General features: G+C 39.2%; 1 protein-coding gene across 3 annotated transcripts in view; it reads right to left on the bottom strand.

The window, feature by feature from the left end:
* Positions 1-273: 273 nt before the first annotated feature.
* ASAP2 (ArfGAP with SH3 domain, ankyrin repeat and PH domain 2) overlaps positions 274-18,148 on the bottom strand; it is an 84,718-nt gene continuing 66,843 nt past the window's right edge. The window contains exons 22-28 of one of the 3 annotated variants that reach the window (XM_059842848.1): positions 16,497-16,752; positions 13,932-14,093; positions 12,902-13,070; positions 11,493-11,560; positions 9,749-9,858; positions 4,532-4,654; positions 274-2,916 (exon numbers count right to left, since the gene is read on the bottom strand). In XM_059842848.1, coding sequence (XP_059698831.1) covers positions 2,842-2,916; positions 4,532-4,654; positions 9,749-9,858; positions 11,493-11,560; positions 12,902-13,070; positions 13,932-14,093; positions 16,497-16,752 — 963 coding nt within the window. In that variant the 3' untranslated portion in view covers positions 274-2,841. The remainder of the gene's footprint in view (positions 2,917-4,531; positions 4,655-9,748; positions 9,859-11,492; positions 11,561-12,901; positions 13,071-13,931; positions 14,094-16,496; positions 16,753-18,148) is intronic. The other 2 variants (XM_059842849.1, XM_059842850.1) reach the window with 2 other exon arrangements.

Below are 18,148 nucleotides of genomic sequence, written 5' to 3'. Positions count from 1 at the left end.
CCTCCTTGTCTAAGAAATAATTTGTTAATATAGACTTTGATTCTGCTTAACCCAGGTACTAGAAAACAAAGGAGCGGTAAGATGGAATTATTTGGTGCTTTACCCCTCTAATTTAATCTCAGGTGTGCCATCTACAGTTTTTCTTTTCAACTAAAGTTCCTAAGAAATACCTTTTTTCCTCAAGTGATACTTGTTTGTATTTGTCATTTTTATACATTAAAAAGAACAATATTGCATAAGCAATACAAGGGAACAGAAGAGAAGCAGAAAAAGTGATTTTAAAAGTAGTTTTATTTTTCCAGACATTTGACTGGTTAACAAGAGTAAAATTTATTAATCATGCTCTAATTATAAATCACTGCATCCAGGACATTGAAAATAAGAGTTGATTTTAGGTTATACAATATATACAGTTGCTCTGCAACTAAACAAAATAAAAACAACTGAATTGAATATTATACATCTCATAGCATTCTAAGCTGCATTTTAAGTGTCACTTGCTCCTTTTTAAACAGTTAACACAGCAACCTAATAGTCTGTCTATTAACAGATTTTTTGAATCAGATTTGAAAAGCTGTATGAAATATGCCAAAATTTTGGACTTAAAATTTTTAATTTTATATTATAAATAGATATCTACAGGCTCTAGAATTTCATTTTTCTCTGCCAGAGGAGAAAACCTTTTGAGAAATTCAAAAAATCAAGGGATAAATTTTGCTTAGCTGCTCTTTACTGGTCCTTGGGATTTTACCTGTCTGCACTGTTAGTGCTATTAAATTGTAGTCTACAAGTTTCCTGGTCTTTAACTGACCGGTGAACAGAGTTGTGACATTTTACTCTATTCCTCTTCTAGCAGAACTCAAGGGAAATTTGTATCATTGTTTATTGTTACGAATTGTTACATACACTATAAGATTCTGTGTTAAAAATACTGTACATTAGGAGATTTGTGCAAAATAATATGCCCATTTACTCTCTAGACTCTATCAGGGATAGAAACATACAAAATAGTGTTGCAAACTGAACGTATCAGTAAGTGAATAAAACTGTAGTGCTAAACTATTACTCTATCATTTTACTGGGAACTTTGAAAATACAGACTAATTTGCTTTAACTTGCAATAAAAATATCTTGAAACATTCCAGTTTGTTCCCCATTTATACTGCAGCAACAGCATCTAGGAAGTCAAAGTTACACATCTACGTGGCTGTGCCCACACGCCCGAGAGGCATCAACCAACGGTACCATTCAGGAAGGGTGATACAGGGTGAGATCAGTGTTGCTCTTCCAGCATTTTCGCAACGTGGTTTTCCTCCAAATAAGCACAGATGTGGTTCTGGGCTGTTTTCCATTCCTTCCAATATGAAATGGCCAATTTAAGCACCATTTGCCAGAAATTCAAAGCTCTCTTGATAAATCTAGAGATACAATGTTCACGTAACGTGATAAAAGCCAATGTGACCTAGACATTGATTTTCTGTATCCTATGCCTCAGTTGTTTCCTGTAGCATAAGCAAAACCCGGTACAATTTCACAATACACAAACATCAAAATGATGTCAGATCTGTATTGGTGTTTTAAATTCCATCAACCAACTGGGAACTATCCATGGCCTAGCTTTTGTTCACGAATCAGCAAAACAAGTTTAACAACAGTGTAGCTACCATATATGTGGGTATTCTATATAAATACAGAGTGAGTTGGCAAACTATCATTGTTTGCAAGGTAGTGGCACACAAATTTCATAAACCAGAACATAATGTAGTGAACTCGTGAGGTGTCAGGTATCTTATTGACCAAGGATAATTACCTACATGTTCCATCAAATATGTTCTCTCTGTGAACACATTGCTGGATGATTTAAAAGAAAATTCCAGAATTTAAAAACAAAGTGTTAATGCTATAATGAGACAAGCCTAAGAGATGTTCTGCAATCCATCATCATAGTTAAGTACATTTCAGGAAGTGCAGTTTTCAAATCCTTGAGTTAATGTAGTAACTCATTAATATTGCCATAGTTTAGTTAACCAGCAGTAGTCACATAAAATGACCAAAATGGATGTAACATACATAAGAACATTCAAAAAACAGGTTCTACACACATGCAGCATAGAAAAACAAAACAGTCTCAAGCTCATAAAATTAGAACTAGAAAGTTCAACGACTAACACAGATTTCAGATAACTTGAAGCAAATATCTACATCCATTCTGAAAGAAAGAAGTTTCTCCTGTGGTAAACTGAAGTACTTTTTCACTTTCACCTGGCCAAAGACACATAATTAAAACAATTTCTTCTGCAACTGTTGGCATCCTTGATGACAGACAGTATGGCAAGCTACTGCATGAGTCCATTTCAGAATTACAGAGCAGCTTGCATGTTTTGGTTCCAACACCTCAAATGGTGTCAAGAACTGAATAAGTTCACTGCCCTGGTAGATGCACACACAATTTCTTTAACTGGGGAAGCAACACTGAACTGTTGTACTGTCATGTTACAAAAGGGAGATTAAAATTACAGTGAATTGATCAATAAGAACATTCATAATGTGATATTCAGACATGTGGATTTTGATTGTTAAAGCTTTTCAGTTCACCTTGAAAAATACAGGAAGAGTTGTTTTTATTTAAAAGTGTAAACTGCTTATGAGAAGTTTTCATGTAGAAAAAAGTTTAAAAGTCCCCAAACCAGAACAATGGCAATAAAAAAGTAAGCTACAGTACCTAGGACTTGGGCAGTGCTCTGGCAATGTGGCTGTGGATAGGTAGGTGAAATGAAATACAACAAAACTTATTTCTGTGACTGCTGGAAATGAGAAATGTCTCCACTTATCAGTAGCAATCTAGTCAACAATAAAGTGCACAAATGATACAGGAAAAGCTCCTTTCCGACTGGGATCTCCATCAATATGACCAATCTGAAAGAGTCCAGATATTTTTCAAGTTAAATCTTGAAATGACATTCCAGTATCACCAAAAAGAATACCAGTGACCTTCCTGCCTGTAGTACAAGCCTCCCACCAAATCTTTTCTGCAGTAGTGCTAGTTTTCTTCTGCCAACAGGAAAATTCAGTCCTACAGGGTGCAAGTTTTTCAGCTGTATGTTGGGTTTTTGTCAAATGCAAAAGTTTTATCCAGTTCTTTGAATATACAACATTTTACTGCCGTAACCACTGCTGCATAATTCCACTGCAATCTGTAATGCCTGGCAGCCCACATGTGGCCTCTGCTGAGTTGCTTCTTTAACGATCACTGTGAGGCAAAAGGATGAATCAAGCTTCAACAGTTTCAGGTTTTACATTAACCTATTTCTGCTTATACAGCATTATTGTCAATTTAGATGCAATCTGAAGCTCTTTCTTCACTAGCTAACAGATTAAGGCAAGTGTTTTCATGCACAATAATTTTCCAAGATTTTGCTTTAGCCAGTAAGACTCTAGGATGTAAAAACCTGAGATGGTTTCCCAGCTCAGATAGACTCAGTCCTAGTCATCTGAAGACTGAGGACAATACAAAGTTCTCCTCTGATGCTATCCTGGGGTGACTTTAGGATGCTGTATTGTATTTGTATCCCCATCCATCTGTTTAGCCCAGAAATAAGTTCTACACCTTTAAAACTAGATCTGAGAGCTAACAGGGCAGAAGGAGAATTGGTGGAATGTCTAAGGAGACTGTATTCCAAACACAGAGATAAGAGCTTCAGCTCTCTCGGTGCATGTTGTCTGCAGTACAGACAGTGAGCGGGACAGAGCCCTCCTTTGCTTTTAGTTAGTTTTTAGCTAGCTGAGGCAGACAAGTTCCCTGGACTGTGTTTTTTCTTTTTTTTGGAACTGTTCAGCCCTGCTTTGGACCAAAAACCCAGAAAAACACTGGGAGCTCATGCCTGTGGCCCAGTGGGGCCTGGGACGCGGCATTTCCAGCGCAGGAGGGACTGATAAGAGACTGAGCGAGCTGAGCCACACCCCACAAAAAGGACCCTCTGAATCTGCCATCTCTTCAGAACAATGAGAGGTTCCATTGTTTAATATTATTAATTTTTTAATGTCTGTGAGTACTTTGCTTGTTAAATAAATCATTTTTTCCACTTTTCTTAAAGGAGGATTATCTCCCAAACAGGTGGGGTGAAGGGCCACTGAATTCTGCTCTTTAGGGAACATCCCTTTGGAAGTTCCCTTCCAAGTTTGTCCCAAACCAGGACAGACATCCACTACATAGCACTTGTAAGAGCAGATTCTTAAATTGCTGGCACTCCACCAAAAATTTTCTGGAGCATGGAGACCATGTCCCCAGTACACTGTGAACCCCACTAATCACATTTCTTTTTTTCCCCTGAGTGAGAAAAGCTACAAGCTTGTCTGAAGTTTGACTTTTGAAATTTCATCTCCAGTTTCCATGAGATGAAACTATTCTCGTTATTTGGAAATAGGGGGATCTTCCTATTTGGAAGCAGGGGATCCTCCGAAGTGAGTATCAACCTCTAAGATTTAATTTCTTTCTTTCAAAGTGTGTTGACAGAAAATGCAAAATACTCACCCACCACTCCTGATCTTCTTCACCATCAACAACAATAATATCTCCCTCTGCAAAAGTCAGCTCATCTGGGTTATCTGCTACACAGTTGTAAATTGCTTTTACTCTCTTGGGTTTAGTTTTTGACTGAAATGAAAAAAAAACCCTGAAGGTAAATAATACAGCACAGAAGAGACAGAGTAGACTTGGAGTTTTTTAAAGAAAGTTTTCAGAACTGCTTCCAACTGCGTTTTTTACAGGTTAGAGTTCAGCTATATCTTTTATGCTGGGTGCTCATGCTTCAAGCTGAATCTGGCACCACCCAAATATTTTTGGAACCACTGTGCCAATAACATAGGCCATGTTTCCTTTAGAAATTCTCCATTTTGGCTCACCCTCTGTCTTCAGAGCTCTACATTACTGTAGTGAGTATGATTTTGTTCAGAAGATGGGGTGATCAAATTCTGTGCAAATGTAACAGCAGCAGCATTATCAGAGGGAGGCCTGAGCCACCTGCCAATATGCTCCTTCTTAATTTGCTAAAACCATTTCAGTGGTGTAAGAACCCACCAAAACATCCTCTGCCTCCCAGCAGTGCTCTGAGGACTGCCAGCCACAGGAGTCTTTTGGAAGATCTTTCAAAGTTTAAGTTTAGTAAGGAGTTGCAATATTCCAGTATGGCAGTGGGACTCAGTCCTAGCTATGTTCTGTGCAAAGTGATATCAAAATTGTTTCACTCTGGTTTTTCTCATATCACACCTTTTCCAGTGCAAACCAGTCTGCTGCTGCATTTCTTTTCAGCCTCCTCATTCTCTCTTGCAGACCAAAAATAATGCTGCCTACACAGTGTTCCCATGCAAAACAACCCAACAAGTGAAGAGGCTCAAGAGCTGGAGGCAGAGTGTAAAGGTTTCCACCATGAGTCCACCCTTTTCCCAGCCACAGGGAACAAAAATCTCCCCTTTCTACCCTAAGGTGTCAGAGCAGAGGTCTAAGTGCCATTTAGGTCTGAGATGGCTGTTAACGCAGTGGCTGTTTGGGACAGAAGTTCCACATGGCACAAGGAAAAGATGGCCTCATCACCATACTGGAGTTCCCCCTGTGCCTGGTCCCAGTCTCTAGTTAGGTCAGCCATGGAGCAGACAGATGAAAAGGAACAAGAGACCCTATTTACAACTCTCATCTTCTCCATCAGCAAAATGGTCTGCTAAGGACAGAACTGCCCAACAGTCTCTTACTGCGCCATTGTGCTAGAGCTCAGCACCATGCTGAGAAAAGAGGGAATGTGGATGGGGAAGGATGGAGGCAGCATGATTGTTATGTTCCTCTAGAAGCATTCATTTGCATTCTAGTATAAATTGTATATAAATTCTAATATAAATAAAGCTGTGGCCTGCCCAGGGCAGGCACACCCTGAGGCTCTCTCATCCCTGTGAGCTGCCAGCCTGGCACTGCAGCACAGCAATTTTTCCAGACGCTCCCTCTCAGACAAGTGACAGTCTGAACCACAACCACCTTTTAGGTCAAAAGGGAAAAGCTTCACATAAGTACAACAGTGATATAATGACTAACTTCAAAGTGCAGTAATTACAGGTATTTCTTGTTCTTTAGAAGGCAAGGAAATTAAAATAGATCTCATTCCCAGAGGAATAACATCTTCTAGGGAAATTTCCCATGTATCTACAAAATGGTTTCAAAAATCTAAATATCACATTGAGGACAAAAAAAGAAATCAAAAGGTGAATCAGGAATTTCCACCTGATAAACAGGCTATTGGGTAAACGCACTGTGTAGGAGATAAGCTACTAGCTATATGTGCATATACAACTAGACCTGTCTTTTCTTTACTCAAGGAGCATTTCTGCATTTTTTTCTAAACTTGGGCTGGCCTCTGGATTCCCTGGCAGGGTAAAGACATAGCAAAAAAGCCAGGAGTATAAGGCTAAATGGAGCAATTTAGCCAAAGAACTTTAGCTAGACTGATCTAGCTAAAGCTCTTTAGCTGAGGAGCCCTTGACTAAATCTCAGCTAAGATGCTTTAGCTAGATTAATTTAGCTAAAGCATCTTAACTAACACATACTCCTGAGCCAGGTTTTCCCTTATTTCCCTGTCCTATGACAGAAGGAAATCACCCAGCTGATTTGCTCAGTGACAGAATTCACCTTAATGAAGACCTAGAGACAGCTGGAGAGTCAGATATGTTCTTCATATTATGTGCAATTAATATTAAACATTGAAGACACTGACCCCAAAACTAGCCAGCACAGCCCATTCCTTCATAGCTAAATCAATTTGTCCTATTTAAAAAAAAAAAAAAAAAAAAAGTGAACAACATAGAGAAACTACAACTTCAATTTATAGAGAAAGTCAGGTTAGGAGCTGTTTCAGATGTGCTGGAAGGATGTAACCAGTGTTTACACCTGAATCCCAGCACACACAACAGAAATTAAGATCAGAGTCCAGCAGCTTCACAAAGTTAATATGACAACATAAGTAATTTACACTACTTAGACCATTTAATTTTTGTGGCCTAAAAAATGAAGGTTATTTTAATGCAAGACAGACAGCAACTTGGTTGAACAAGAGTGGGGGAGGCAAGAAACCAGAAAATTTTGTACTCCCAACTAATGCAAGGTGATGCCTCTGAGGCTTCTCATCATTATCAGATGAGAAACAGGTAACAGGAGCTCTGTGTGCTCAAGACCTATGGCAAGGCTATGCACACAAACACACCGAACTCTGTCCTGGAGAGCTGCTGTTTCAGTGGACATGGTTAAGGAAAAATGGTTGAAGGGAGAGACACAGAGGACTGAAGGAAGCAGGTGTTTTCATTACAAGCCATTAACAAGACCATTGCAGAGCCTGGAACAGCACGTCTCCTACCTCTCTGCTCATTATTTACTACTGAAGCACACTCCTGCACAGAATGTGTGAAACTGCCCAGACCCAGTCACACACACAGCATCTTGGAAATGTACAGGCTGTACATATTGTTATTTGCTTCCTGCAGAGATATACTGTCAGGATCAAGGATATGGATCTTTTACATCTATCACACAAGAAAGCAACATAAAATTGAAGAAAGGACCAAACACCAAGTTAACTACACATAATGTATAGCTCCACTGACATCTGGAAATACATCCCTTTACCAAGATTATAGGTACTGACACTAATATGTGCTACCATTCATGGCCCTAGATTAAAAATAATAAGTAAAGAGTATAAAAAAGCCACACAATCAGATCAAGAGTCCATCTAATCCAGTATCTCTTTTCTAAAAGTCACTGTAAGGGGGAGGGTGGAGAAGAGAAATATAGAATTAACCACCTTCTGCTGGGGATATGCTTACCAAGTGATTTCTGTCCTGTCACCAGGTGAATGCTGAGAACTGACAGCACAAAGAAACAGTTTCTTTTTTTTTTTTTGAGCTGCTAGTCTTGTTTGAAGTCATTTCACCTACTGTCGTGGTTTGAGAGGAAATGAGTTTTTTTGGATGGCGTGGTCAGACCAATGGGTGTTCAGATTTTAATATTGGCACCTGGTTTGTCCACTGAGGGCATGGATACGCCTCTGAGAACACAGGGGTTAAAAGCTGTGAACACGCAGGGGAAATTCTCTTTTTGGTTCCGGTCCTGGAAGAGAAGAAACGTCCCCCCTTCCAGCTCCAAGCTGGGCCGGGGGGGACAGGAGGCCATGCGGCCGGAGGTAAGCCAGGCCTGGGACAGAAGCGAGATTCGAAGGGTGGAGGAGCACTGCGAGGCTTTGGGCAGCCATCCCCCACCATTCCCCCCTCCCCCGAGGGAGAGAAAGGGAGAGAACCTGTGCCTGTGATAGTCTGGGAGTGCCCAGCAGGGCAGCCAGATGTGGGAGTTCTGGACAGGCAGAGCCTGGGACTTTTAACCCTTCTTGTGGATGATGGAAACCTGCCAAATGCTGATCTTCCTGGAGTTAGTGAAAGGCATTGAGAGAGGCTCAGAAGAATCTTAGGTGGGAGGAGATGATGGAGTGGCCTTTGGCTGGACTTTTCTTGTATAGCCATGGCAGAACCACTTGAGTTCCTGTGACACAGAGACTGCATCTAGGGGGAGGCAAGGGCTCAGAGCCAGGAGAGTGCGGTGATGTGAAAGTGTGTGGACAGAGACGCCGCGTGAGGAGGGTGGTGGTGGTGCCCTCCGTCTTCAGAGAAGAAGAGGAAGATGATCTCTGTTCAAGAGACCCCTCAGCCCCAGGGGGTGAAAGTTGTGGGGGGGGACAGGTGTCCCAAAGGAGAGAGACTGTGCTCTTTTTGGAACTGGACAAAGCATCCTTAAAGGGAAAAACCCTAGAAGCAGCTCTGGTCCATGTGCAGTGGTGAGAGCACTGGACATGGAAGGAAGAGGTCACGATGGCAAAATGTTCTCCAGGCGGTGCCACAGTGACACGGAAACACGAGAAGTTTCGACTGTTTCCTGGGTGAAGTCTGTGGTGCAAGAGGGACTCCTCTCCTCTCGAGGAATTGAGAATTGATTATCTAAAGGGTGGTGATGGACTGAGAGTGGGTGATCTAAGGGGTGGCAACTGAATTGGAAATTTGGTGGGGGGAGGAGGAGGAAATTTGGAAGGTTTTCATCCTGTGTTCTGTGTGTTTCTCTTGTAGTTTTAGGTTAATAAAGTTTTTCTTCTTTCATTCTTAAGTTGGAGCCTACTCTGCTCTGTCTCTGATCACATCTCACAGTAGATACCAGGGAAGAGGTATTCTCATGGGGGCACTGGCATTGCGCCAGGCTCAAACCATGACACCTACCCACATGAACAACTGTCAGTATATCTGTGTCCATTATAAAAGCACAAGAGTTCCCTTATAACTTACTTCACTGAAGACTGAGAATGAAGCCACGTGTTACAAGGGACTCACCAAGCTCACCTACAAAGTCACTAACTCCTAAAGCTTATCTAGCTCCAATAAGTCAAACCCTAATTCTGTGTATTGTGTTGGTCACATCTGGACATGAACAAAGAATCCAGCTGGTTTGGTTTGCTTTCTTAAACTTAAACTCACATACTATCCTATAGGAAATTCAAGGAAAAAAAGTTTTCATAACTATTTAGTACAAGTCACACAGATACACACAGGATACAGGCCTTGCATGTTTCACGGCTCTCACACTTTTACCACAACAGGACACACAATCATGTCTACAGCGTGTTTGATAGAATGCAGAAGATGAATAAAATCAAACGCCACATTTTGTACTTACTATTTGTGATTTCCTTGGCATTGGTGCTGGTGGCTGGATTTGTGCCAAAGTATTTGCTGTAGATCCAGTCTGTGTTCCTGGAATGTCACATACTGAAGATGACTCTCCTGCTAAGGTAAATAAACCAAGTAAATATTAGGCATGCTTCCAAAAAAAGTAAGAATCATGGTATCAATTGAAACCAAACCAATTATTCTTAAAAGTACATAAATCATTTTATATTCCATGAATATTTAATTTTTACTGGCTCTTTCTAAATAATGGAACAGAATTCTATCCTTTTCCTTACCAAAAAGGCCACTTTTCCCTAAGGCAATTATCTTAGACATTAAACAGTGCAGATATGTTGAGAGAGATAAAATAGATGAGGGCAGAACCAAATATCCTATTCCCCCTATCCTTCACTACAGACTGTATGCTGTTAGAACCTTTCTTTCCTAGTAAAGACCATCATTATCAGGGTGCTGTATCCTTCACAGGAGACTCCTGACACAGATGGCAGATAGCCATTAGCAAATTCCTCTGGGATACGTCAAGAAAAAGTGAAAAAGAATCACAGTAATAACAAATGAATATAAAATATACAGTAGAAGGGCAAACAAGGTAGGAGAAATTCCACTACAACCATGACAGAATCTGCACAAACTTCACTGTAGAGATTTTATGGAGATTACGTTATTGTCATGTCCCAAAGTAGTAGTTACTTCGAACAGCAAAACCCACAAAATGAATAATGAACTCTGAATAATGTACTCTGTTTATTAACGTGAAAACAGCAATATCAATTTGCAATATAATTAAAAGTGACACGATATAAACTCTGGATTTTCAAGTCAGAAACACATTTTTCTATTCTAAAATGTGCATCTGACACCTTGCTTATGACATATGCAAACAACAGTGCAAACAAAAATTTTCAAAATGCATCCTTTGTTTGAGTGGGTTTTAAGGTGAGGTTAAGAAAGCTAAAGCCTAGCTGGAAGGAATGTCAAAGATAACAAGGAGGGCTTTATAAATCCATAGGTAACAGAAGGAAAATTAGAGAATATGTGGACCCATTGTTGAACAAGATGAGATTCTGGTTACAAAGTACATGGGAAAGGCTGAGCTACTGAATGCCTTCTTGGCCTTAGCCTTTACTAGCAAGACAGGTCTTCAGGAAACCTGGTCCAGACATCAGGGGAGAATCTGGAGCAATGAGGTACAAAGTTCTGCACCTGGGGACAAACGGGCCACGCACTAATATATGTTGGTGGCCACCTGGCTGAAAAGCAGGACCAGAGGCAGTGGACACTGAAACAGAGGAGCCTCTGTCTGAACATCAGGAAACACTTTGTCAGTGTGAGGATGACACAGCACTGGCACAGGTTGCCCAGAGAGGTTGTGGAGTCTCCATCCTCTGGGCACAGTCCTGGGTGATCCATTCTTGCTGACCCTTCTTGAAGAAAGGGTCAGAGCCAATAACCTGTGGAGGTCCCTCCCAACAGCAACCATTCTGTGATTATGTTTATTACATGGTCCCATTGTTGACTTTATGTGGCCCATAGCTCTGCTCATGATAAAGAACTTGAGGCATCAGGGCCTACACAATCACAAAGAGAAACAAGAAGAATGTTGGCCCTGATTATATTTAAATGTGTAAGGTAAATGAAGAGATTAAAGAAAACCTCAACAAACCCATACCCTCCCTTTGATTGTTATGACAGCTTAACTATAATAAAATAAATCTCTAAACCACAATTACCAGGTTGTTGTAGAGACCCAAGTCCTCTGGTCTGCCCTTTGTTAGTTAAGCCAGATGACTTCTCAGTCCTGTGCAGAAAGTGAGAAATTGGTCCATTTCAGAAATAAACAAGAATTCAAAAAGCAACAATACAGAGCACTTTCCAAATTATAAAAGTCTTGGCATGTCCTCAGTAAAATCTAGTGACAGCTATTTTGATTTCAAATGTACTACTTCTGATAAGGTGAACTGAAGTATTTCTGATTAAGTGAATTGAAAATTGCACCTAATTTTAAAAAAAGTAAGGCAGAAAAATAATACAGGTTTGATTATTGCAATTTGTGTCTTTTCCTGAGATTTAAAGTTCCTTTCACTGTTATTTTATTTTTTTCTTGAAATTATGCATCCCTATTAGTCTGTACATTATAGAAAGCTTCAACAATTTGTGTCTACCTTTTTAGGTAGAATGGTGCATAGAAAAAAAGGGCTAGAAAGGAGCTTAAGGGTCAAGGTTGCTTTCATCTTTCAGTCCCAATTTGCAAATGAAACCTTATTTCTTCCAAAATTTGCTCAAAGGCCCTATTTTCTACATTTCTCATTACCTTATTGATCTCCCCTGGTTCCCACCTCAGTATTCATTTTACTGCAATGTCCCAAACTGAACACAGCAGTCCTGCTGAGGCACCACTGATGTTGAGACAGCTGAGAGAATTAATTCCTATAGTTTGCAGGCTAAGGTAAAGCTATACTCTTTAACTCTTCCCTAAGAGCACTAGGGAAGTGCCTTACTTACAATGTCCTTACAGATCCTTCTTCTAAGGACTTTTGCTTGCCCATACTCTGCCGTTCTCCATGCTTCATTCCTGTAGTTGATCTTAACTACTAAGACTGACACCCTTATTTTCCCTTGACTACTCCTTCGGTTTCTCAAGGATGCTTTGGATATGATCTTGTTTTCCAGTGCATATGTCCTTCCTAACTTATTTTTCTGCAAATTTTTTTTTTTTCCTTTTCCAGGTCTCTCTACTTCTGCCGCAAATGGAAAGATTCAATGGAACAGAACTTATGCAAAACACGTGAACAATAAATGGCACAATCAGACATTAGATCCCATTATCTCCTATTTGTTACTAGATGAGAATAAGGAATTGAATATTTTTTATGGTTTTTTTATCTCCATCATAGCTAGGTGTTCTGGAGATATTTGGCAAGTCATATAACCTTAAATCACTAGGCTGTGTTGTTTTCACTGTAGTAATCCTTGATTACTGTAGTAATCATCTACATCCTTAGCATCTGCCTTCTGTTCATTCCCACATGAACACATCATTGCCAAAAGCATGCATGCTTTATTGATGATTGCATGTTATAGATATATTAAGTTACTAAAAATGATGAAGTATATTAAAGATTATAATGACATCAGTTACCCAGGAATAGGCTTTCTCTGAGAGATTCTGCTAGGAGGTTGTGGGGGCAGTGGTGGTGGGGTTGGCTTGTTTTGTGGAGGAGCTGGCTGCTGTTTCGATTGCTGGTTCAGAGCTTCTATAATGCTGGCTGTCTTTGCCACTGGAGGTGGTGGTGCTGGAGAAAGTACATCTATAGAGGAAAGTTAGACAGAAACAAGGAATTAAATTTCTATTTATCATTTCATTTCTTGGGTTCTCATTACAGGTTCCCTTGTTACAGGAGTTATGTAAGAAAAATGCTTTACTACATGTAATGGAAGGAGGACCTCTTTGGAAAATGGTTTACCTTTTGTTTCACCTAGTCGAAGTTGGAGACCTCACAAGCACTTAAATTTATTCAAGCATTAAAGTGCAAGCAAAGAAAATTCTTACTGAAGTCAGTCACATTCTTGAAAACAGTAGATCAGAATACATTTTTTAAAGTGCTAATATTATTTGTTCAGTCAATGCCTTCAGCCTGTGTTTTATGGAAAAGTAACCAAGTGGCAAATATCTGGCAAATTGTATTTAGAAGAACATTTTTTCTTAAAACCTTGTTGTGATTCACAACTAAGATCAGACTAGGTTTAGCAATTAATTAAAATTGCTACTGAATTCTTAAAACCACCACAACAGCAGCTGGCAATGAAATAAAACATCCTTTTGCATTCCAGCAGTCTGCAAGAATCAAGCACAATGCAGAGACACAGCCCCAGGCTTACATGTAACACTCACCTTTACAACTAGTGAGAAATGCAGCACAAAAACTATATCTATATATGCAAAATGATGAGCCCTTTAGATGTAGTAATAGATGGTGTTTCCTGCTGACCCTGCACTACACCATACAGTCCTCACCGGAGCATCAGAGAAGACAGTTTGTTACTGGATGGGAACGATAGGCCAAAGCTACAGTCACCAAAAGAAGAAGTATGAGTTGTGGAAATGGAAAAATAAGCCAACTGTGATTAGATACAGTAGAAGGGAAAAACAGGGGAAAGTGGAAACATACTTGTAGATGTTACACGCAATGGCGGCACAGGGGGATGAATAGCTGGTGGATCTGATGAAGACCTCTGCCTGCTTATACTTTCCACTCCTAAAGAATTTGTCTTCCACATTGCATTAGATGAAGAAATTGTCTGAATACCACTGCCAAGAACTGAAGGCTGAACTAAAAAGAGAGGAAAATACTGCATTATTATTATTACTTACCCTAAGCACAAAATGTTAATATTCACACTTGTGCTTTCAGAAATGATGTGGATAGACCACTATATTCAGCAACACTACATTCATCAACTATAGTCACTGCAACCTGACAGAAAGCCAGAGCAGAAATCAGTCTGGTGTTAAAAATTACAAAAAAAAAAATCACCCAGAAACTTCTAACAGTTTACCTAAACAAAATTTGTCTCCAGTCATTACTTTAAAATATATCAATACTTGAAAAAGCAAATTTCTCAGTAAGAAGGCAGAAGGCACATCTTGCTACCTCCTTTAATCTCTGATAACTGTAATTTTCTCAGGTACTGCAAGAAAAGGACCTCACTCTTCCACAAGCATGAGCACACACTGCTGACTCAAAGTGAAGCATCAGTGTTGACTTAGAAATAAAATAAAACTGTAAACCTGAATTCCACTCAAGCAAGAAGCTATAATAACTAGTTGTGAAAGAGTCACAAAGTACTTCTTCAGAGCCTCTTAAATTACTTCATTCTGAAGAGCTGCCCCCTCTTTTCATAGAAACAGTCTACAGGTTTTCTTTATAAAGCCAGTATTTTGCACATATTATGTCATTTCTCCCTACTCAACACATGAGTATCATATTAAGAAAAGATGAAGCAGAGTAAGGTATGAACAAATATTAGGTTGCAGGGAAAAGCATAAAAGGCTCAGAAGACTTGGAAAACAGCCTAAAGCTATGAGGATAAAGCAGCAGTAATACACCATAAGTAAAACATTAACAACATCAGCAACTGACAAGAAGCTACGGTCAATTATACTATTACAGCTTTTAACTAAGTATATAAATTAATAGGCTAATACACTGCTAGAGTAAAGAATATGAGCTAATAATCTAAGGCAGGCAGCATGTCTTCATGGCATGAGTTGTGTTACAGTGATGCCAAGAAGTTTGAGGTTGGGAATGAAATTAAAATGACACTTCTTGAAATGTGTCATTTAATCAAGGACAAACTGTGGGTATAATTTGCCATGATTAAAATAATATCAAAGGATAAAACAGTCTTTTTAACTATTCATTTTTTTACTAATTCAGAGATAGAATCTAGTTGAACAAACCAGGCAAGCTCTTTGTATCCATTTTCCTGTTTGGTGGGGAAAATATCCCTTTCCACCAAGTAAAAAAATGTTGTCTAGATATTAAGCTTAGACTTCATGTGAAATGTTAAAGTAATCCTGCCTTGGTTAAGTTTTACATGCAACTAAACTTCCCCTGCTCCCATCCTACCCTTTCCAAGTAACCCAAAACCAGACTTTTCTGTTCTCAGTTTATCTGCCCTTTTTATGCAGCCATTCCATAACCAACTTTTTATATTACACAGAAGATCAGTTTGCCATCTCAGGCACAATCACTGGTGCATGGAGTCCTGCATTCTGACCTCTGCACAGTGCTCCCAAAGGCAGAAGTCACTCATGTGTGCCCAGAACATTTCCTGATCATATCACCTCTTACAGAGTCTCAATACAGCACCATAGAAAACCATGTGGTTAATAGTAACTTTTCTTGAACTGAATAATAAATTTAGCCTCCATGAAAGATGGTGGATAATAAAGGTATTAGAACAATGAAACACAATGAATATGACCTGTACTAAGAGGACCTATTCAGATTTCTCTGTTTCTCTACTGTGATGCAAACAGATTACATATGAAGATAAAAATGAAGTTCACAGCACCAGCTTTAATGGTAGATTTTGCAAGCACACAACCCTCTGAATCAGGATGAGACACATACTTTTACACTGTTCTAATGATCTAGGGCCAACCAGCTGTGTTTTCAGTCAGCTATCAGGTCGCTAAAATCATCCAGTTCTCCACATCATGACACTTACACATTTATTTCAACAACCCTGAAGCATGTATTTATTAAGAGAAGAATTTGCAAGGCTAAAATCTCATGCTCTGCATACACTCTCCATTCTCTGAGGTCTGAAACAAAGTTTCATGGCAGACAAATGCTATTGAAATTTTACCTTTACAGTGAACACTGACAATGATGTCTTAAAGAAACAGAAGTATGAAAAGATTGAATATAGCAAAAAATTGATGAGCTACATTGACTGCAGCCATCCTTTTAATAAACGGTTTAACTCTGGTGAGGTTATCTGGGTATTGTTTTACCAAACACTATTGTGTACTGCCTTGCAGGTATACCAATAATCAAACTCAGAACATATTATGTAGATTCACTTCAAGGATATAAATTAAGGCCATCAATAACTGTTCCAATACTTACCTGTGCTAAATAACTGTAAGAGAAAACCTAAAAAAAAAATTTTTTTTTCCAAATTATGGTCCTATTCTTCTAATATACAATTATATTTTCTAGTACCTTTGCCAATATTCCTTGGAGGTAGAGGAGGTGCACTACTTGTAACAGGTACTGCAGGCTGAATGGGAGGTGGGCTGCCACTGAGTATTGCTCCATATGTTTCATTCTGTAATATACTTGGCATAAATCCTCTTTGTTTGTCCTTAGCAATGTTTGCTGCATCTCTTGCCAAGGATGCTACATTAGGCTGAAGTTGGTTTGATCCAAGCTGGTAGAAGCTGACTGGCCTGTCCTCTCTCCGGTTGGGACTGGGTTGCTTTAAACAATAAAAAAAGTACTCATTGATACCACATTATTTGTACTAATTTTATTTATTAGTTAATAGAAAGTTCGTAGTTTCTAGAAAGAAAGAATGGCTTCTAAAATGCATTTTTGTTGCTTTTAATACATAACCTAAAACCTACATTCTGCCCTCTTCAAGGCATAGTAACTGTGCACCCTAACAATGCACCATAACAACAAAAGATTTAAGGTGAATTGCACATCAAAACTATTAATATATTCTCATTTCTTCTGTAGTACACTGCTACAGGATAATACTGTATCCCTAAATACACAAGACTATACTTCTATAGATAACCAGAATAGATTTTCAGACTGGATCAAATAAAGTTTTCCTGCATCAAAATAGCCAGCAGTATTTTCAAAACGAAGTAACTGTAGTTCCTAAGCCTCATCTGAACTTCAGCAGAGCTAAATCCCAAATGGATGATCATGACCTCATAACCCAGACAAGATTTCATCTAAGTATTCTACCTGTAGCTCAGCCTACAACAAATGAGTAGCCAAAATTTCTCTTAAACTCTTTTTAGCTCACTAGTGTTACTGGATAAATCTGGAAGATTACTTCAATTGGTAGCTGGGATGGAACATTGCTCATCCTACACACAGTATCGAATTGTATCTGATTAGCTGTTTTTGAGATTTACAGCAGTCATCTGCACTTAGCATTACTCTTCCTGTTTCAACAGCATAGTCATTACTATTATCAAATGATAATTAAAATAGCTGGAGTTACAAATTCATGTGGCTTGTATAGCAATGGGCTTTAACGATCCACAGCCAGAGAGCATAAATATACCTTCAGAAATAGTGCTAGATAAACAAGCCATACTGACATATTGTCTGTATGAAATTAAAATAACAATTTACAGTAATAGCATTTAGGCAGAATAAAGGTTTACATCAACAGTGTCACTAACAAGCAATTGATTTTCCTCTGAATACATTCAATGATTACTTCTGGATTCATCATGTAGGGCCTTTAGATATGTTATAGCACAGCATTATAACTCCAAGATTTATCTGAATTATGTACATCATAGTCCCTACCCTTGCTTTGGCTTAGCAGCCTCACTCCTCATTGGCTGACACTCTCCATTCCCTGACCTCTCCACTGTCCTAGTTCTGGGACTTGTTTCAGCCCACACCTTCTTCTGCTTTCTAAACCAGCAGAAGTTCTTTTTCATGTTTATGATTCATCTTTTCACTGGCTCACCAAACTGAAGCAGTTCGGTACAGGGACAAATGTGTGCCAGAGTGGAGGCAAAAGCCGAGGCAGGACCAGACAGCCACAGTGTACAACAGCAGCAGAAACCAGTTGAATTATCTTAACTTTCTTTTAGGTAAGTCTCTCATATATGAAATATTCA

This window comes from Haemorhous mexicanus, chromosome 3 (assembly GCF_027477595.1).
Source record: "Haemorhous mexicanus isolate bHaeMex1 chromosome 3, bHaeMex1.pri, whole genome shotgun sequence".
Taxonomy (NCBI): domain Eukaryota; kingdom Metazoa; phylum Chordata; class Aves; order Passeriformes; family Fringillidae; genus Haemorhous; species Haemorhous mexicanus.
The sequence above is the reverse complement of the archived record's forward strand: the minus strand, read 5'-3'. Positions and strand labels throughout refer to the sequence as shown.